This window comes from Thunnus albacares, chromosome 23, assembly GCF_914725855.1.
Source record: "Thunnus albacares chromosome 23, fThuAlb1.1, whole genome shotgun sequence".
NCBI classification, from domain to species: domain Eukaryota; kingdom Metazoa; phylum Chordata; class Actinopteri; order Scombriformes; family Scombridae; genus Thunnus; species Thunnus albacares.
The window spans coordinates 7,584,426-7,607,087 of NC_058128.1; the positions used below are offsets into that span (position 1 = coordinate 7,584,426).

The window sequence follows — 22,662 nt, forward strand, 5'->3', positions numbered from 1 at the left end:
ATGAAACCACTATACAGTACAGTTGGTGTAAATGTCAAGCACACAGCTAGTGGCTAACTTCCATCACACCCGCAGCAGTCATGAGATTAATTCTATATGAAATCTGAAACCTCAGGCAACACTTCAAAAAGACACTGTCCCCTGCTATAGGAAAGGGAGTATAGCTAGCTACTGTATGTCTATAAAAAAAAGGGTAAGTTTATTATCTAATGGGCCATCAGGCAGTGAGCCCCAAGCTTAATTTAGCACCACTCCACATCAAGCAGACACTTGAAGACCCCTCCCCTCCTCCTTGACGTCCTTTAGCAGCACCCTCAGATGGCCGAGCTTAAGCATTAGGCAGAAAGCTGCTCTTGTGGCTGCTGCACATTTTACTGCTGAGAGCGGCAGGGAACTCGGTAGCACAAGCAGCCGGCTAAGCCCATTGTGCTAGCAGCTATTCTACATTCAATGACAGTGTAAATGGTGCGTGCCCGCGATAACACCCGTCACTGACAACAATGTGTCTGGGTGGTAAGGGATGTCATAAGAACCATCAGTCTGCATGTCAGATGAAGCCTAAAACAGGGAACTAAATACAACAACAGCTACCTGTTTGTTGAGTTAACCAATTTAGCTACTGTTATGAATATTAGTTGATTCAAACCTTTATTTATAGATGGCAAACTAGCTGCAATTACCACAAAGAGCTTAAAAACCCATCAAACAAACAGGTGATAGCATACAAAAAAAATAAAAATTTAAAACAATCACATCTTAAACAATAAACTATAAAAATTGCTGCATCAATTATCTGTCCATCGATTTATTGACTTATTTAAGCTCTACACATAGTCACAATCAAAAGCAGAGCAATTCAAAACTTGGTAATATTTATCAATGCATCAATTATCTTGCTTGCTTCTTAACCATCTCTGAACATACAGTATATTTATACAAAAGGTTCCATATCACACTTAGGCTGATGAACACGTGTCTGGCACTATAAAATCTTGGCACACACAATAACATCCTAGCAGCTTCATTATAAGAGACAGTAAGCCGTCAACAAACTGACGTTCACATCAGATGAACAAGTGAAACCTACATACTGTACATAGTGTTGCCCTGAACAAAAATTTTCAGTCTCTATTATTCATGAAGTAATCAGTTCACCTAAAAAAAAAAAAAAAAAAAAAAAATCACACACACACACAAATATGTATTTTCCCCCCTTTTCCCTCGTAGTGTCCAGCCATGCACATAGTTTCAGTCTGGTCTTCAATGGTGGTGAATGGAATTTCATTTGTGGTGCTCCAAACATTGAATGATGTCATTCTCAACTCGAGAGCGACACGTATTTCCAGAAACAATGTCCAGATTCCTCAAGATAATCCACAGACCTCACTGTCAACTGTTTCTATAAAGGACTATTTTCTATTGAAGAAACAGTCCTGATGAAAAGTCTCCACAGAAATGTTGGTGGTATTACCTTACATTCACTAAAATGTAAAAACTACAATAAACCAGCCAGTTATTACAGTGATGAGGAAAGATGTTTAGCTCTGAATCAGCTGTTTAAAACCACAGAAGGTTTTGAGTCACTCTCACTTTGATTGTGAGCAGGGCATGACTGGGATCAAAGCACCTGCACAACCACACAAGACACTCAGTGCCCTTCAAAAAAAAAAAAATCATGGTGAACTCCACTTGCTAATTTTTGCCTTTCTATGAAATCATCTAGTGTTTCCAGTAAAGCCTCTTGACTTTTTCTTCTTGGTGTGATGTGCGGGGGGGTGAAACTGTTGTTATTTCTGTGGTGAGATGGAAGATGGCCAAAACCCTCTAGTATCTGTCAGGAAAGCCAAAACATTACCTTGGTATTATTGGTGTAAGGTTTCTTAAACGTTGCATGTGCAAAAAGAAAAAAAAAAGTTGGCTTTCAGAATCTGTGCACTGCATATTAACTGTCAAGGACTTATTTTTTGTTTTTTCGCAAGGAAAGACCAGTTTTCTCCCATATAAAGCAACAGTATGGACAACAAAGCAGCTTCTTCTGGATATCAGACCTGGCCTCTCTCTTGCTTTACTTCTCTCCCTCCCCCTCTAGCAGTACAACTGCACTCTGCAACCACCTAACCAGGCAGCAGCGAGGCCCTGGACTAGCATACCAGTGAAGAAATTCCCAGATAAGTAATACTCCTAGCCTTGGGGCTTCAGGCATCAGCGCCCTGGCCACTCCTCACGGCCTACGTCATCGGCTCAGAGGCGCGCAGCCACTTCCACAAAAGGAATTCCTTCTTACCGCCTGCATGTAAGTATGAGTGCGTTATGTGTCTGCATTTTCATGTGTGTGTTAGAAAGATGAACCTAGACGGAGTTGAAAAAGTGAGAATGAAATTGGAAATGGAATAAACCAGACATGAATAAAAAAGGATTACATGAGCTATACTTGTGAGAGAGACTATGGAGTGAATATTCATTCTGTTACGTGATGTACATCTGTGTGTGTATGTGTTTATGCCTGAGACAAAGAGCTCACAGCTCCTGTGCAATTGGCAGGGTTCAGGAGGCCAGAGGGTAAGAGGGGGAGGGTTAGAGCGCTGCAGGGCGACCAGCTGGGTCCCTCCACTAGATGAGCTCTGTTGGGAGCTGTAACCAGACTACACACACACACACACACACACGCACACACACAGCCTCTGCCTTCAGTGCTCTAGCTGCTGCTGCTGCTGCAGCAGCTACTGAGGACGACCATATATGGCCCTGGGATTCCCATGGAAAAAGAAGACCAGGATTGGGGAAGAGGGGGAAAAATGCCGGCGAGATTGTAACTGTATGTTTCACTTGGGCTTTTGCTTAGCAGCCAAAACAATAGCCCCACTTGAGAGCCAAGTTTGTTTCCATGTGAGGGGTCCAAAGGCAAGAGGGGGCACCAGGAGGGGAGAGGCAGAGAGGTCATATAGCCGTGGAGAGATGGCAGAATACAACCTCTGTTGATATTTCCATATAATAGAACCCTTATGTGGAGGCTACTATACAGAGGACAGTAGAAAGCTCAGTCAGCAGTCACTGACAGTCAATCTACTAAAGAGGCATTGAGCATGAGCCACACTACATCCCCCCCCCCCACCCCCCCCTTCCCCCAGCGTACTGGCACTGTGTCACCGCTCACGCCAACAAACTCCGAACTCAAGAGGTTAAATGGACAATGTGGATGCCAGGGTCTGTCCTGCAGGCATTCTATCAATTTATAGCCATTACCAGCACACATATGGATCATCACCAGAGTTACGCTGCCTCAAAATCCAGATTGAATGCGAGTACATTTTCACGCAAAGAGCAAGACTAGAACCAGACAGTTTTGAGTGGAGCAAAATAAGCCGAGTACAGTGAATCTACTCCTAAAATATGATGCCCTACTCATATGTAAACAAGCATAACAATGAATCTATACACATACATTAGATTTGGAGAAACTGCAGTTGCCAATATGGTGATTTTTTTTTGTTTGTTTGCTATTTGTTAATCTGTTTTCCAGCCCAACACAGAAGCTCAAGTTGCAGTCAACAACCATGCTTTGAATTAAATTGACACTTATCTACCAAAGCAATAATATATTTCACTGATAACATGCAGATCTCCTCACCACATATGCATAAAAAAAGGGAGACGTGCATTTGTTTGCTCAATTTAGATAGACAGCTGTATGCATGCGTGTGTGTGTGTGTGTGTGTGTTTATGTATATATATATACACATATATACACACACACACACACACACACACACACACACACACACACACGTCTGTTAGGCAAGCAGCAATGATAAAAGCAGAGGGAGTGGAAGAAGCAGGCTCACTAGTGGAGCCTCAAAGAGGAAATGAGAAGAATAAACAGCCACTTCCTGTTCCTCTTTGGCCTGAAATCTCCAACACCCTGATCCCTCCTACCATCACCACCTCAGTAAGGAAAGACGAGCAATACCCCCCTTTCTACCCAAGTTCTGGGGCTGAAAACACACAGCACAGGGCATCCATCTTTCCCTGACCTTCAAACAATAAACACGCATAGGGTTATGGATGCAAATCTAAGTCAAATTCATAAACCAGGATAGAGTCGGCTTTTTTGTGACGGAAAATTTTAAGCGAGTTCCTTCACTGATCAGGTAATAATCAACTGAAATAAGCCCAGCTGCTTAAAAACACACAAACAAGCTTTCAACAACATATTCTTGGATTAATGGTGATTAACCACTAAACTGAAACTGTAAAAATTAGTCAGTCATCAATAAATGCCGCACGATGGTTCACCTTGCTTACACAGACAGTAACATCACAGCCACACACACACAAAAACGAAATGATCTGAACTGCAGCAGAGATTCGCCGTTTTTTTATTTGTTTAAACATTATTTTACCCATTTTATTTACCGGCAACATGTGACACACTGTCATCACGACCACCAACAGCCAGGGCTCAGACAGCAGCCTGAACACAGAGGCTACACTCGGACCATCCAGGGTCTGCTCAAGATGAGACAGATGGTGAGTCGGTCCAGCCCAAAACAGTCTATATATAACACAGAGTTTACACACAGGGACGTGTTCAGCTGCTTACACACAGTTTACCTGAAACCAGGTCATTTTACCTTTTAAGGAAAAGTCTGACATTAATGTTTTATTGAAAATCAACTGAGGTGTGACTCTGCTGTTTTTGTATATACTATATTTAATTTAATTTTCTCATTATGTGACACACTGACATGAATCCTGCTGTTTGTTTCTATCACTATTTTAATGAAATGAGAAATGATGTTTGCCATATAAGTAAAGTGCTTTTTGATTACACAAAAAAAGAGATTTTAGGAAAAATATTATAGTGGGAAAATAAGGTGGGAGTTGACTTCAATGAACTTAAAAGTTCATCATGTAGTTAGAAAACCAAATACTGGGTTCACGTTTTATGTTTTATATGAACAATGATTTATTCTGAACATACAATTGACTTTTCCACTAAAGAAAAGTTAGAAAATGTTTGTGTATGCTGTCAATTTTAGTTCCCACGAAGAAAGAAAATAGGAATTGGTCAAAATCAGAATCAGCAGATCAGGCTTTTTTTTTTTAAAAAAAAACAAAAAACAAAAAACAAAAAAAACAGATATCGGAATTGGCCAAGAAAATTGCAATCAGTGCATCTTTAGTTTTAATGTTGCATTGTAATGAATTCTTAGTTCTCTATACAGAAGCCCAAGTGGCTGTGGTTCATTCATTATTCACGCAACAGTCTATTAACATCTGAGCTTGATTGGACTCAGTGACCTGACATTTATGCTCTATAAAACATGGAGATAAAATGTTCGAGGACAGTGTAATGACTTCATTTCGTCTCGTCTTATTTTGCAAATCAGTCTTGTTATTAAAATTGTATTGACTTTTCATTTCAACATTTGATATTTAGAACGGTGCCAGCAAGCAATGCTGATGTCAGTGAGGCCTTCTCAACATCTTTCACAAGATAGGCTATCAATTACAATTACAGTTATTTAAAAAAAACAACATATATATTAATAGAAGAAAAAACATTAGCTCCGAGCTAACACAGATTAATACTTAAGTCCATTTGAATCACAAGCCAAGTCACAAGCAGCGTCTGAAATTAACTTTGTGACTCACATGCCAAGGAGACAAAAAATTTCCAATGACCAAGCATGTTTTTTTTACCCGCCAAAATAATAAATAAATAATAAATTGCCTTTTTGTGTCATATATACATTCGTTTCAGTACATTTCATTGACATAAGGGGTCATCACGGCCTCAGCATCATACCGCAGCCGGCCTCTTGACACTCCGTTATCTCCAAACCTCCATTTCTCACAAAACTTTATGTGCTTCGTCGCCCTTTTTGTCGGTGGGGTTTTCATTTTAAAAGGTCGTCTCACTCCTCGTAAATGTTGCCACATAATAGCTATTTCATTAACGGTAGCAGCAGACCGGTGGCAAGTGACAGTTTAGCCCCGGAGCTGCGATGTCGAGTAGCTGATGTCCCCGTACGGTGAACAATGGCTGGCGCTCCTTCACCTCAGACCATCTCAAGCGCTCCTACAGTTTAGCAGCACTGTTTAGACATGCATAAAAAAAACAAAAACATATGGTGCGCGTGTCTACACTGTATAGGGACACACGTGTAATTGCCAGATATTTTATTACATGACTATTTTGGTGTAAACATTTACTCGCCAAAATGGAAAATCTACCCATATTTGGCGCTTGGTGGGTGTTAATTTCGGACCCTGGTCCCAAATACTCAAACTGCCAAGATCCATTTACTGACACTGCTGTTTATCTGGAGGCAGAGTATCAGCAGCATGCGCTTAAACACAGGAACCCTAATAGCATAACAGCAAACAGCAGGTTCATTCAATCTCATGGCCACTCATGGATCAGCGCCAAGAAAAAAAAATCAGTGTCAGTCAAGTGTAAATGAAGAGCATTACACTTAGAGATGCAACAATATGCTGGCTTATTATTATACCAGCTGATATTAGCTTTACTAGTGATATTCAGCATATTGTAGGGTAATCTATTTTTGACATTTTTCCTAGAAATTTGTTGAAACTGTCAAAAAGCAACAGAAAAATAGTATAACAATATAATCAGCAGCATATATGAAAAACTAAATGGCAAATTTCAGGCTTCTAGTTGTTGGACAGGTTGCAATTTCAAGCTCTGTGACAGGCAGAAGAAACAATGAGCAAAAGCCTCGCCAACTGAAATAAGTCTATATTGTGTGAGTCAATCACCATTTTCACCTTTACCCCTCATTTCGTCAACTGAAGATACGGCCATTTTGAGAATAAATGGAAAGAATGTAACCTCACCCTTCCACAGACAACAAATGGACATGCGCTCTCTGTCTTAATTGTACTCGCTTGCTCTGTAAGACAATGAGGAATTCACAGCCTCTGGGTCCAGGTGTTTTCAGTTCAAAAACAGCTCATAAAAAACACTCAGCGTGAGGCATGTGACTGCCGCCAAGCAAACAACAGTGGGATGGCTTCAAGAAGACCTGGCTTAAGTAGAAGACAGACACACTATGTGCCACAGGGTGGGGGGAAAAAAAAAAAAGTGAGCTGAAGTCATCCCACAAACATTTCACAGCAGCTCAATACTATGCATGGCTTGGAAACGTAGGGGCAAGACAGAAAAGCAAGTGGTGAGCATTAAATTGTTAAGGCACCTTGCGGGATCTTTTAATCAATCCACCTTACACAAAAGTCTAAACACGTAAATGTGCATGCGTGTTGTTTTTATATCACCCTCAAAAGCTGTTTCACGTAGTAAAAAGAGCTACAACTTCATGTCGAGGTGATAAATACTCCAATGAGTGAAAACTGCTAGTAAAAAAAAAAGGATAAAACATTGAGTCCTCTGGATTTAAATCAACCCTTTATTTTCCTGAATTTATATATAGAACAGCACTGCCGTAATTTCATCACACTACTATTCCGATTCAAAAGGAGTCCGCCCACGTGAAATGTGTTTTTAGGCAAGGTCAAGTCCGTGTCCGTAGCCTTGCCGTCTAGTCAGCACAGCTCACATACGTGGCAGCAGGTTTGCTCCACTGAGGAATTCTTCTTACGACCCCAGGTGAACCAGTTCCAACCTGCAGCAACGCTCACTTGAAATACTTCTGAGAACCCTCGCTGTTCCAGATCCTCTGGTGGGGATGCCTCTGGCACTTTATCCTCGCTATGCGTTATCTCAGCAGTGTCATAAATAAAATTTAAAAAAAAAAGAGCTGGGATCAATAGGGTCTATCCAGACTGGAATAAACAGCGCCATGAATGATTTTAGTTTTAAATGGCACATATAGTCTTTTCTTGAGCTCAATAAAATAAAATATCTCTCACTGAAAACACCTTTGCATGCATTTATTTACCTTTACATTATCAGCATGTTAACTTGGTCGTTTAAATGGTTGTTTTATACTCTGCGCTGCTCTTCTTTGGATTATGTAAATTTGATTTTAACTGGAAACTACTATTCAAATAGACTCTGTTAGAGGTCTAGGTACTACAGACCAAACCTTCAAAACAATTTAGCATACATACTGACTGACTATTTGTCAGTCAAGTCTTGAAAGTGAGCGAGGCAACAACAACGACAACGTGTCACAATCAGCAGATGACCTGACGTGTTGCAAAGCATTGGCGCGCAAAACACCACAAGGAACTTCCTGTTTTTCTGATGACGGGGTAAGTAGAGAGAGACTGAACGAAACAGTGAGCGAGGCCAGCTTGACAAGGAGAGACCTGCCAATTATACACAGGTGATATGTGCATGTTCTGCTGCTCCGAATCTAAAATTAGCACCGTCAGTCATCAAGCACACTGATGTGACAATGGCGGAATTCAGCATCGCGTTTGATGACCTACACTGAGATATGAGAAGCTGAATTTAGAGTGTGATACGTCGCTCATATTAGTGCATCTACAGTAGAACTACAGCGATTCAAAACATCCAAAGTACACATGACTCCTTTAAGTCTACCGTGTGAAGTTAAACACACACATCATGCCCAACACACAAGCTTATTCCAGCTGCACTGTCCATTCACTATTTGTTTCTTCTGTTGAGTCACGTTCGGTTGGCTTTAATCCATATTGATCATGATATGGTATCATTTCCGTGCTTGCTTTCTTGTATTCATAATGTTGCTGTTACCATCTGTTTGAATTTAATAGATAATTCACTGTTTACTTGTGCGAGACCTGTTTTGTTTTTTTTTCCATGTGGTTTAATAGCTTAATAATCATATTTCCTCTACTGTATTAGATGTGATGCTGTTTAAGAAACTAAAACATGGCTTATTTAATCAGAATTATGAAGAGATGGCACCAAGATACAAAATAAGAATAAATCAAATTAAATTATGTTTAGTCTGTTGTATACATTGCCAGAAGTAGAGCCACTACAAATCTTGTTGAATTGTTACATGAGTCAGTGTGGGCTTTGGCTTCTAGACCAGATTTTAAAATATCAAACAAAGATGTGTCACTGGCAATCATTACTCACATTGGAAGCAGTAATTAGGTTTCGATATTAGCAACAACAAAAACACCAAAATATGACACATCACATTTAAAGAAGACTGGCAGTCGACTGTTTGGGCTAGACAAAGAACAATAACATCTAGACTGTCTAGATTCCAGTCCATGAATTATTGAGTTGCATCTTAATGTATTCTGCAATATGTTAGAAATGCATGAGTGACTGGTAGCTACTGTAAGCCAGCCTTAAACCATAACAAAGACACTGGAAACCTCGTGCAAACCGTTTGCAAGAAAAGTGATGTGAAAGCAGACTTCTTCCACAATGAATAGACATCAAATATCTCTAGACGGTACATGCAGTTACTGTTGAGCACTGAGATCCTGTTTTTCATTCTATTAAGCAACATTTTAAATGCATTTTACAGAAGAAACGCAACAATACATTTCCCTTTCATTAAGCGCAACATTTTTAAAAAGCTGTTAACCTTTATTAGGTGGTTTATTAGGTGACTTTAGACATAACACTGGATAGCAATTCCTCTACAGGGAACATAACAGAAGCAGTGGCTAAGAAGCTAGCCCTCTCCATAAGCCCAACAAAAGAAACAGGCATGATACCTCATATTCCAATCCATGCAATGGTTGTGTTCATTATATCCCGCCGCCAACGGAGCCATGTCCAAAGAATAAGTCATTTAAAGAGCACAACTACTTAATGACACTGGAAAAACTGACTAAATATCAAATGAAATGCAGCACTACGAAGTCAAGCTGAGTGATGTCTTTACTACCTGGACCGTGATGTTTAACAATAACTTAATATAAATTACTCAATCTTTCAAATCTCTACGACAAATATGCAATCGGAAAGCTTTCCTTTTCTGAAAAGAGAATCCATCTCCCTCCTTAAAACTACCTGAAGGCAAAAGGATTTAACTAAGGATGTTGATAAATGTTGTTACAATGTTTAACATTAATGTGGTTAATTTCAGTAGGCTTCCTAATTAAACCTACACACAAAAAAAGAGCTCATTTGCCTAAAGCGCTTAGGCCGCCCCTACAAGCTGCTGAAATACTATAAAGACAGCACTGTGTGTTACCGTTCACCCTCAAAATATGTCATTCTGGAAGGTCTTTATCTAGCAGTCATCAGATCTGGGGGTTATTATGCAGGCAGATCATCAAGCTAGAGACCCGACAGATAACTGTGGATTCAGTTTTTTTTTTTTTCCGAATACACGATCAACCTTCATTTCTGTTGTGTAGGCGAGCAAAACAGGTGAGAGCGACGAGGAAGATCTGTAATGAAATGTGATGCACACATGTTTTGCCCGTCTCAGCCAAGGGGGCCTCTCCACCACATGAGATGCCGGGATTTTCTCCCTCGAGCAGAAAGACAAGACTTGGGGGTCTATAAAGGGGATGCCATGATACCTTTATCAGGAGGACAGGGACATGTCAAAGGCATTTGTTTTTTGCTCCCCTCGCTGGCCAACTGCGAGCCGTGAGCACAGCTGAGAATCTCGGGGTTGGAGCTGTAGTGAGATCCGCTGCAATTATGTAATGTGTTAATGACAGATGCTGGTCCGGATGAAAAGAAACACAGCTACCTCACCATCGTCCGCCACATGCTCTGTAATTGTTCCATGGCGAGATTCATGAAGTTTGATTCTCATTTTAAACTGCTGCGCTCTGCCAAAAGACTCTTTCTCTGTTCAGTCTGTTATGCAACTCCCACTCTGTACATGCAAATCCACCAACACAAGTGACTAGCAACCTTTCCTGAGTCGTTGTCATGGAGACAGTGCAAGATAATGTTCATAGACTTCAGGGCCATAATGAGGGTGTGTAATGTCAACAGAGTAAGAGGCATTGTAAAACCCAACTCCCGACACGTTAAGCTGAGCTGAGTCCTGTCACCTCGGTCCTGGGGATAAGCAAAGGCCGTGAACGCTGAGGAGAAAAGTTCAGGTGTAGGTCAGTGTGGAGATTTTCTTGTGTGAAGCGACAAGCCCTGGTTACCTCAACACTAATTGTCTTGATGGAGCTCAGTGGGCAACAGTCAGCTGGGCCTTGGCATGGTATGGGGACAGGAAAGCCAGAGAGAACGACTAGAGGGGAGGGGTTTAGGTGACAGCTGAGGAATGTCTACTCTGCTCTCTCTCTTTGCCGTGGTTTCCAACGACTGTCATGTGAGGAATGCACGGGCTAGGACGATGGGACTTGGAATGCTACCCTCTGAGACGAGTTTAGCCGACAGGATCTGGAATCTCCCCTTGTCTAATAGACCCTTTATTCACTTGTATATCCTCTCTGCTGTGCACCTGAATCTATATAGTCTGGGTGTCTTTCTCGCAAGTCTTTCTCAGTCAATCACACCACAAAATGGAAATTTTGAAACTACAAAAGGAGGTACAAAGTCACACATGGTACTCCACAGTACTTGCATATATGTCCATCCATCAAAAACTGGAGACATCACAGATTATCTTATCTTATCTTATCCCTAACAACCTCCGTACACGCAAGGAGCCAAGAATGGCCCTCATCATGAATCACATCATGGCGAAATACTACTGATGAGAGAATGTTTATGGGTCCTTCAGCGACAAGCGAGTTTTAAAGTGACACAAGGTCCGTGACTCACACAGAGATGCCACCTCTATCCTAAATGTGAGATTATGCCAGGCCTGCACTACAAAGCAGAGCTACAGACACTGAGTCATACCCAAACTTAGTCTCATCTCCTGAAACCCAGTTAGGAGAACTTGTGGCAGTGGTATTTATAACCCTGCATCGGTCAACAGCATTGGGAGTGATATCGCTGCACCCAGTGAGGAGTGAGCCCTGATGTAACAACATGACACACTTCACAACAAAGCCAGAGGTCAGTCACTCAAAATAATGGGGCACCGCAGTTTATTGCACTTTATTGTGTATTATACTGTCAAAATTATCTGTGATGTTTCCAGTGATGAACAGACTACTGTTCATGTTAATGCAATGAAAAATAATGAATATGCTGCTTTACAATGTTGACGTAATCAATTACATGAATATGTCGATTTGTGTGGAACGTGTCATTGCGTCTCACGGTTTATGTTCATCCGTTTACGGCAACTCCCGCTCCCACGCATGCTGAAAATAAGACTTTGTCCAAAAAAAACCCCACGTAAAACCTGAACCTTATTGTCAAAAGTGTGGAAATTCTTTAAACAGAGACCTAATAAAATGATGCTCTGCACGCTTGGTAAAAGTGAAACGGTCTACCACAGCAGAACAACTGCTATGCACGAGCATCTCAAAAGAAAACATCCCGAGGCTCGCTGACCTCAAAAAGACGAGACAGCAGCGTAACTATTACAGTGAGTTTTGTGTGATTGTTTGTTGGTAGCCAGTGTCTGAGAGTCGTTGTTGCGTCCTTATCTGTTATGTTTCAGACTCTTTACAGCAGATGCTAATGGTTGTATGGTGATGTCACTTTCCAGCGCATTTGCAGGTAGTAAGCACTTTGTTCATGCACATAAACCTATAAAAATAGCCTAAATGACGTAGATTTAAAATTGGCACTAGCCATTGAAGTAAATCATACTCAACACTGTCTATGGTAATTAATGGCAGAATATAGTAAACAACACCTTTCATAATTAGGCCTCCACTGAATAAATCTTAACTTTTGTGATGAACAACATCATTAGGTAAAAGTTAAAGTTTGAAATGGTTCCTTCATTCATAGATTTCATCTTAAAATATGTTTTAAGATTTATTTTGTGTCTCAGGAAAGCTGTGTGAAAGATTTTTTCCATAAAAAGGATGTCACTGTATGCACGCTCCACATTTCGGAAAGTTATAATTTGTAAAATAAGTATTTTTATTAGAAAATGCTTGAATAAAGAGGTTGAAAGATTAACGGTAGAAGTTATGGTTATTGTTTATTAGTGAGTTAACTAATGGATTAATCTACTCAGAAAATAATTGAAAAAAAAAAAAAGTTAGATTATTGGATAAAAAAATAACCATTAGTTGCAGCCATAAATACCATGCTATGTTACGCTCTGAGGTCTGTTATCTAAAATCAATAAGAAAAGTGTAACATCAAGTAAGACATCATGTGACTGACTGTCCATCTCCTCCTCTCTTCACTTCATCTAAGGAAACTAACATGAGCTTGACCTCACTGCAATTCTGGGATTAGCACGTCAAACACAAATCCCTGTATCGCCTTCAACTCCTTTATAAGACCCCAAAACCCAGGGATCACATGCTGGCCTACAACACACACACACACACACACACACACACACACACACACACACACACACACAGAGCAGCCTCTCGTCTCCAGAGATGGTTAGGTCTGGAGAACGGCACTGCAAATTCTTTCCTCACTCTAGCTCATCCCTGGACATCAGCCCAAAAAAAGGCAACATTTCCACCCAATGAGTTTGCACAGGGGGCCATGCTAATACCAGATTTAATTATAGCACTCTGAGCTCAAAGGGTGGGTGATTTAACAACACGACTAATATACGCACTGAGAAAATACTCATGCAAATAAGATCAATTTATTATCTTAAAGATAAAGCTAATGTTCTATCACTGAAAACTTGCTTTCAAAACTTTTAGTAGGTGTAACAAGTTCTTGGAAAACAAATGTACCATGAAGCAAGGAGCTGCACAGAGCTGTACTCAGGCTTATTAAGACTGGAGATGTGGGCCTGAGTAATGAGGTGACATCACTAGAAATCTATGCCAGCATTAAGCATTTAATATTAGAGTTCTTCTGTTGATCGTTTGATCATTTTAGCACCTGCTATTCAAACAAAATAGGAGAAGAAAGCACCTTTATACAAATGCTGACAGAATGACAGCATTGTGGACAGACTCATTTCCACCAGCAATAATTGAGACTTTGATTTCTTCAGATAAAAAGTACCTGAGGTGTCTAGTTGCACCAGTGGTATAAGGTACATACGTGTAATTGAGATGTCCTGGGTACAAATCCAGCCAATGACCTTTGTCAAATGTCACTCTTTAATTACTCAACAAAGGCAACAATTTTATGAGTATTAACAACTGTGAATAAGTCTATTATTGATGCACAGCAGCTGACAGACAGTGTTAAAATACAATTATCGTGTTCCCTTTATAACAAATGTCACTAGATGCAATAACATTAAAGTTTCTCTCTGAAAAAGGATCCTATTGATAAATCTTCCAGGTATTAAATTGTTAAGTAGTAAATGGTGGTGAGATGGGGCCACATCTGGAGCATTACATAAAATGAACAGAGTAGTAAATACAGCTGAATTAATAAAACTACACTGACTCATTCACAAACCACAGTAAAATAACAAATCCCACATTGCAGCAATTATAACTGTGACGCGAATCTACAGTATGTATGTACACATCTCTGAATCCAACCTGGTCATATCATTGCTCTTCTTTCTGTAACTGCACCTACTAGCTACCACAATGTTACAGTCGTTGGAGTTGTGTTTTATGAACCTTGACAATCAGACATTTTGGCATGTTTGATTCCAAAACGCCTCATACACCGTACAGCACCTGGCGGTACTGACCACCGACAGTCAAAACGAGCTGCCATTTGCATTATTGCATCTGTGGAAGTACAGGGGGCTAGTCAACGTAGCTCCCGTCGTTAGCGGGCAAAAACCTATCTTGGCAAAGCTGACAATCCAGCCAAATGGCGAAAATGGCGAAAGCCGAATTCCAAAGTCACCAAACGTCACTTTTAGAGGCCAAAAGGCTACCCGCTGACATTGTTCCTGATGCTAGCTAAAGAATGAATTAACCTTAGCCTAACGACAGCTAGCTTAGCACGCTAATATAGCGTTAGCATACCTTTCGCCTGGCTAACACTGCACTGCAATACTTCACCAATGTTTATCATTTTATAATATTTCAGCGCACGTAACAAACACTGCTCTCAACACCACGGATATTGCGAAAATACGGCATACAGCCAACGACCAAGGAATGATAATATTAGCCTTTAGCCGAATGACGTTGTAACAAACTAACGCTAGCTAGCTCCTGCTTCCTCTCCAGAGAGTAGTCAGTCACAGTGGAGGGTTTTATCAACAAAACGACTTTTACTGCTAGCCAGGTTATAGCCACCGCTGTCGTTTTCATTTTAGACTCTATGTGTCTCAATCAATGACAACATTAGCGTTTAAGCTCCTAGCATGACTCGATCACATCACCCCCAAAATTACTTTCACCAAACACTATCACCGAACCATAAAACACCGGATGCGTGTTAGTCTTTTGAATGCAATTTCCAACATAAAAACGAACCAAAAAATCTTGAAAAGTGCAGCAGTAACGTTACAGCAATTAGACTGCTCCCACTCATAGCCAGTTTAATGCAGAAGTTGTACCGAAAGCGAAGCATTTAGCGGATAACTTTGCAGCTCATTGTGATTTGCACTCGTCATGCATACTTTTAGATTGAAATATTCAAAAAATGAGAGAGAGAGAGAGAGAAGCCAGTGTGTTCATCTCTACTCTGCGTCGAAAAGGACGGGTGTGCTAGGTAGGTAAACAACGGGATGAGAATGGCTTCCACTTGACAGGTGCTCCAGGGAAAGCAGTTGCTAGCAGCAAACCGACATTTGTATCATATGGCGCTGCTGGCAGTGCCACTGACGGATGTTAACACCTATAACAGGCGGACACAAACCTGGTGGAGGGCGGTGAGACCGTCTACATTGGCGTAGTTGATGTCGGCGCCCCGGTCAAGCATTCGGAGCACCTCCTCGGTATCGCCGCTCGAGCAGGCGGCCAGAAACACGGCGCCATCATCGAACTTCACCTTCGTCTTCTTCTTTTTCAGAACAGGAGGCTCCAGGTCCGTCTCCGAGCCCAGCCATCGCTTTAACTGCTCATTCCTCTTCTGCTTGGCGTCCGCCATCTTCATCCCCCTCCTGTCTCGGGCTTCTTATCTTTCTCCGAGAGAGGATATACTTTATAGTGCCACTATCCCACAGCGCACTGGGGCGTGGGAAGGGAGGGCTGGTGGGGAGGAGGGAGGGAGGAGGGAGGGAGGGAGGAGGAGGGAACCGAGAGGGCGTCTGGATTGTTTTCCTTAACCTCGCGAGATCTCGGGCTCAGGAGCTGCAGTATAACGTCATCATCAGCAGAGGATGAGGGGAGAGTGAGCTGGGTAAACATAAAATGTACAAACAAACATATAAGGAAAGAGCTTCAAGACTATGATAAGATTTTATCCAAAGCATAACATTTATCCATGTAAACACAATCATTTCCAAATTTATTGACATAGATGTTAAATGCACCTTTTGCGGCACGAGCCAGAAACAGTTATGATTTGTTTTGTCAGTGCCCCTCCTCATCTGTGTTTTGGAGAGATATAGAGTTTGTTTATAACAAAACTGGACATTCTGTTACAATTATACCTAAATATATTATTACTATATTCAAATGTAAAAATAAACCTTTGAGTTACACGACAAATCTTATAATTGTAGTTGATAAATTTCACTTACAGAAAGGTAGATTCTCTAATTACTTCCCAAGTCAAGCCTTAATATTTTTCTGATTGAATTAAATTTGTACATAGATACATTAACCCTTATGATGAACAAAAAATGAGAACATACGCTGTTATAGTTTAAAGAAATATATTCTGTAGCCCCTGATTAAGGTATATCAACTTTTACTCATGTTATTGTTTATTTATTATGTTTAGATACTGTATTTTTATACTTAATTTAATTTGTTTACTTTTTCATATATATGTTCATTTTCATATGTTCGTAATGTTCAATAAAGAGAAATAAAAAGAGTGAGCTGAGTAAATCCTCAACAAATTGAAAGAAGTACATTAAAAAATTGTGCATAATATATATCACACCAACAAATTTTTCTCAAGATATGTTGATATCAATAATAAATGTGAATTTATTTTTTTTAAAAAGGAGAAGAAAACATTTACGATGATCTATTTTATGAATGTCAGTATACATCAGGATTCTAGAAAAAAAATGAGGATTATTTTGACACTCGAACCAACCATTCAGTTAAGCTGGAAGTCGAGGATGTAATACTATACTATGAAAACAAAAAACAGAAGGTTCAACGGACTGTCAATTTATTAATTTTACTGAGAAAATTTCACATCTATAAATCCAAGATCTCGAGGTCTCGCCCATCATTTGAACTTTTCATGACTGAATTTAGAAAGTATTTTGAGTCTATCTAACTTATAAACAATAAGAAATGTGCACATACACTTAGTATGCTCCAAGAATTTTTAAAAAATAAATCTGATTTTATTGCCGTCCTTTTCTGTAAGTTATTTTTTTAATCTATTTATTCATTAATACTACTTTGAACCTTTGTCCTTTTACCATGTTTATTATATCAACAAACTGAAAGTGAAGTCATGTCCTTGATGTTATCTTTATTTCATTATGATCCCTAATTATTTTATGTTATTGTATTATTGTCACACATGTTGCAAATAACACTTTTGATAGATTAAGTGATGAAATAAAGAGAGTGAGCTGGGTAATCCATCATAGACTGTGTACACCAAAGACGACAACTTGAAAACATTACATAACATGTAGCTGGCTCACACAAACAGGCATCGTTACAGACATCACGTATTCGCACCATCTCCTCTCTGGGCTTATAATAGTACTTTAAATATTATTTCATATTGTTTACACTATTGTTTATTGTACGAGGCTATTACTGGGTATGTGAAAAAGGGGAAAAGGTCATAGTTCACCATAGTTCAACCGTAGCATTTACCACTACAACGATGAGATAACTAAAGAAAGAGAAAAAAATCTGTTTCTTTTAGTAATAGTAAAACTTTGAATACTCAGGAGAAACCTGTTGAATGGAGAAATACTGGATTTGTTCATTTATTTTACATATTAACAGTCAAATGGAGTGAGCACTTGGATGGATATTTTTGTCTCTGCTGCTGTTGTTTTATTATCATCATAAAATACCGGTTACTGGATATATTTAGCAAATTTAAGGCATTCTAGGGAACAGTGATGAGCATATACTGTTTTAAGGGATTGAAAAACTATAAAAAAAATCATACAAAAGAGACAAGAAGGAAGGAAATTATATAGATAAAACAATGAGTCCTACAAAAGTTTGATCATGTCCACATCTATATGTCCACTTGCCTCAAAGCCTGCCACTTAATGGGCTATGTATAGTTTTCTGATTTTATGATCATCACTAATGCTTAAAATGAACTTTTGTCACTCCTGACCATGATGCAACACCTGGTTGCAGTTGCTTGCGTGTTAGTGTTTTTCATATCAAGGTCACTTGTCTTTACTTTTTGTCCTCATTTCAGGAAATGCCATTTAACCATGCTGACTAAACAAACTTTCGCTTTAAAGGTATTCCCCCTTTCTTCCACGCATGGGTGCATCCAATTAAATGGCTATTCGATCTAAGCCACATGTAACATTTTCACTTTCCATCTAATAAAAACACGTAGCTCGCTGAAGGAAAATAAAAGCCGTCTTACCACAAAGTACCTGTAATGATTTGATGGGTAACACTTGAAGCGCTAGGAATGCCTAGTGGACTCAAGCATCGGGGTGGTCCGGCTCAACCTGGAGTAAAAAGCAAGGTGGCCAAGCATGAAGTGTTTTTTATTTTGGCACCACCATGTGTTATTGTTGGCAGACACCCATGTGTACTCAGCAGGGGGTGTAGTATTGCCTCCTCATACGCAAGTTGTGGGTATGAACCATGCAGCCGCTTTTTAAACTTTTTTTTATCTTGAAGTGTCATTACAGGTGATAGTGGTAATGTTTCTGGGTTAAATAAACAGTTAAAATGTCTGAAAATTATGCCGCCTATGCCCGATTAGATACCACCCACCTGCTGAACTTGAAGTTGACATCCTGAATAACAATCTGTTCAGGCTGAATCATGATCCCAAACATTTATACAACTGTGACCATTAGCCATTGTGTAAAGTCCCGCTACCTTAATTTTCTCATTTCAGAACCATTCTTCATGTCACTGACACTGAATGTAGACAGATTTACAATCATTTATTGCCTGCGAACGCAGCAAATGAGAACGGGCTGAGACACAAAAGATTCTGAGCCAGCAACGAGGAGGTCAAGACACACAGAGGGGATGAGCGGCTCAGCTGATGCTGATGCTCACGGTTACAGAAATGTCATGGGAAATTACTGTGGATCTACTGAGTCATACGGGACGGTAGAACACCAACAGCGTCAGTGTCAGGAAGCTGTTGGCCAGAGGCTTCAGTTTGCGAGTAACAGGAGTGTTGCAGGGAAATTGATGTGGAAGCTGCTGTTTGGGGAGGGAGGTGACTGGCGGTACAAGGGGGAGCCAGCTCAGGACTTAGTGAGGGTATACTGTTGTTGTGTATCTGTGTGACGCACACCGGTGTTTTATAGCTGTGGACTGTGTTAATATTTGCCACACAAACAACAAGAAGCTGTGCTTATCTCATAGTTTTGGTTAAGTGGTTTCAAGAGGTTGTTGAAAATGACGAAATTAAATTTACATAACATTTGAATATCAGAGTGTGAATATGTGATAGCGCTGAAATTTCAATATCCTATCCTTGTGTTAAAGACAACATGCAACTTGTACATACGCCTTTAGATTTCAGTGAGGGTTTAGCAATATCTAACAGCTCATTTGGCAGACGTATGCAACTTTAATGTGTCTGCAGAGTCTAATATGGATGCTACAACCATCGGGATCAAATATCCAATCATATGAGTTGGTTTTAAAGGTGAATTCATATGTTGTCACTTCCTCTCGCCTGCACCTCACCAGCACTCACCTTGAAATTTGAAAGTGTTACTGCCTGCACATAGATCGTCAGCAGCCTACATCAAATAACCCCAAAAAAGAAAATGAAAGCTTGGATCAGTCCTATCAAAGATGCTTATCATTTTCAGGTATTGTGTGTAGCTCAGGGCCAAAAAATTCAAACTGAATCAATTGTGAATTCATGCTGTAACAGGAAAAAATGCAAAAAAAAAAAAAAAGGTCAAGACATGTGAATGCATCCCATAGGTGCTGCATGTTTTTCACCTTATAGATCTCCTCTACAGCTACAGCTTATAATATACAATGTCATCTTTATGGTTTTGTAAAAGCAGTCACTTGTTGTACTAAGGACATGGAAACATTCACTTTAGTGTATATCCACGTACTCCACTTAACACCATAACAAACAGCTTGAATGTACAGAAACATATCCTGTTTATATATCCTGCTGTAGCCCCCCCCCAGCAGCTGTATTTACTACAATGATGTCAACATACGATGAGATTTTTAATGACAGACATTAAATTATAGCTTGTTTGAGTGAAACTGTTGAAAATGTAGTGAAAACAGGAGGATATAGAATAGCGGATTCATCAGGATTTCAATGTTTGTGATAATTAAAGGGGATGTTGGACGATTCAGCGGGAAATATCTTGTGCAACGCCAGATAAAAATCATTTGTCAGCATCACAGCTGACGGCCGATTGTGACTATATAGCAGCCCAGCAGTATACAGCATGTGTCATGAGACTTTTGTCTTTCATTACCCTTGGCTTTGATCTCCGACTGTTTGCTGTTGTTCCTGTTCCTTGAGAGGATAAAAGGAGGATAAGAGTGACTCAAGTGTATCAATACCACAAAATTACACTGGCTCACTCTCACTGTTTGTCTTCAGACGCCAAGACGTGCGTGAGTGAGTTGATTAAAACCTAACGACAGATCTGAAAGTCATGTCATTGTAGGCGTGTTCCCGGCGGCGTGACATCACTGTCACAGCCCTCAGCACCTATGACTGATCCCTAAGAGGAAGCCTGTGTTTACTGCTTTTAATTGAGTGTTTCCGAAGAGACTGTTCTCTGGTGTGGTTTGTGAAACCAGATGAGGTGTGCAAGTCAAGTGTTGTGGAAAGACAGCTGGCAAGAGGGAGGAGGGCTGTTTGGCTGAATGTGTGTTTGTGGGGATAGTAGACTTTTTGCTTGGGTATCAATGGTACAACACATAAAGCACATAAAGGTACACTAATATATATGCAACTGCATGCTAATAGGCTAATACTAACTGATACTGGCCTCCTGTCATAACCTTTGATACAGTATTTTGTATCTGTCATACACCATTAATGTGTATAGTATAATGAAATTTAGCTTTTTCCTAACTTTGCTCATTTTACAGCCATTACTTTAGTTCCTTTTTTGATTTTGATAGTTTTTTGTCAGTTATTATTTGAATTAATTATAGAAATAGTTTGACATTTTGTGACATGCGCTTGTTTGTTTTCTTGCTGAGAGTTTGATAAGTAGATTGATAGCACTCTTGTATCTGTCTGGTAGATATACGACTAGCTTGTTAGCTTAGCTTAGCATAAAGGCAGGGAAACAGCTAACAGGCTATTGTATGCTACTTTTTAATTTAAAGGTAGAACAAAATAATCAGTCACCAGCGTTATTCAGCGCTATTCAGTCTAGTCTAGTATTGATATCAGCCTTTAAAAAACCCACATCACAGAGATCAGACTGGGAAAATACCCACTGTTTAGTCCACGTACAGCAACTGTACCCAGTCCGGTCTACCAGCATGGCAGTGCAGGTGACCCAGACAAGCAGCACTCACAGATGGGTGACTGCTGAAGTGAGGACAACTCAGCCCCATCTGAGAGAAGCCAGACGCCCAGCTCCCCATGCTCCCATGTCACCCAATGCCTGTTGTTGGCGCCTGTGACACTGACACACTCATCTCCTCCCCCGACTTGTGGGTCCAGACAGCAGCACTATCGCGCAGATAGAAATAGTCACGCTTTGATGTTATCAGAGGACGTCTGAAAAGTGATGTCGAGAAATACCCTGATAGTGCCGGCTCAACCCTTCAGACCCTTTCAATTAGTCACTGGTGGTCTGAAAAGCTTGTCCTGGCCTGTGTAATCAGGTGAGAGTTAGCAAGTGTACAGTCAGTGAGAAGCCTGATTCCTATGAAAAGCAAAAGCGTTCTTCCGAGAAGGGTTCATCCCTGGAACAAAAGCCCCAAGGTGACATCGCCTGCCAGATATAGGTTTAAACCCACACGTCCATTACTGATGAGCGGACCACCATTTCACTGCATGTTAACCGTGTGTAGGACTTCACCTCCCCCGTCCAATGTCACCAGGGGCTTCAACTGTCAAAGTATCAAGGGGCAGAATGAAATGAGAAAGCAGACGTTGTCCGAGGGCCAATCATGTCAGGCAGTGAAGTGGAGGAACAGAAACCAATTGGCAGAGAAACGGGGAGAGAGGAGAGACAGTTGAGAGAATGGCAGGTGGGGCAAAGAAGGGGGAGAGAGAGAGGGAGGAGGGGTGGGGTGGGGTGGGGGGGGGGGGGGGGGGGGGGGGGGGGGGGGTAGATTGTTTCAGACCATTCTCATCAAGTTGAATAATAATAGCAACCTGATCTCGCCAGTGTTCACACGCTGCGGCCTTCTTCTCAGCTGTGGATGCTGCTTTTACGTGCTTGTGTCTGGGTTCCGCTCAGTGAGTTTACGCAGCGTACGTTCTACTCCGTCCCCTAATCACTTGAAGCGAATAGT

The 22,662-nt window shown here is 40.5% G+C and overlaps 1 protein-coding gene across 8 annotated transcripts in view; it reads right to left on the reverse strand.

Moving 5' to 3' along the window:
• The window catches only part of ppp1r12a (protein phosphatase 1, regulatory subunit 12A), a 54,180-nt gene extending 38,087 nt beyond the window's left edge, over nucleotides 1-16,093 (reverse strand). For 7 of the 8 annotated variants that reach the window (XM_044343211.1, XM_044343205.1, XM_044343206.1 and 4 more), the window contains exon 1: nucleotides 15,746-16,092. In XM_044343211.1, the coding sequence (XP_044199146.1) occupies nucleotides 15,746-15,982 (237 nt within the window). In that variant the 5' untranslated portion in view covers nucleotides 15,983-16,092. Of the gene's footprint in view, nucleotides 1-15,745 lie in introns of all 8 variants that reach the window. The other variant, XM_044343210.1, reaches the window with a different exon arrangement.
• Nucleotides 16,094-22,662: the final 6,569 nt, after the last annotated feature.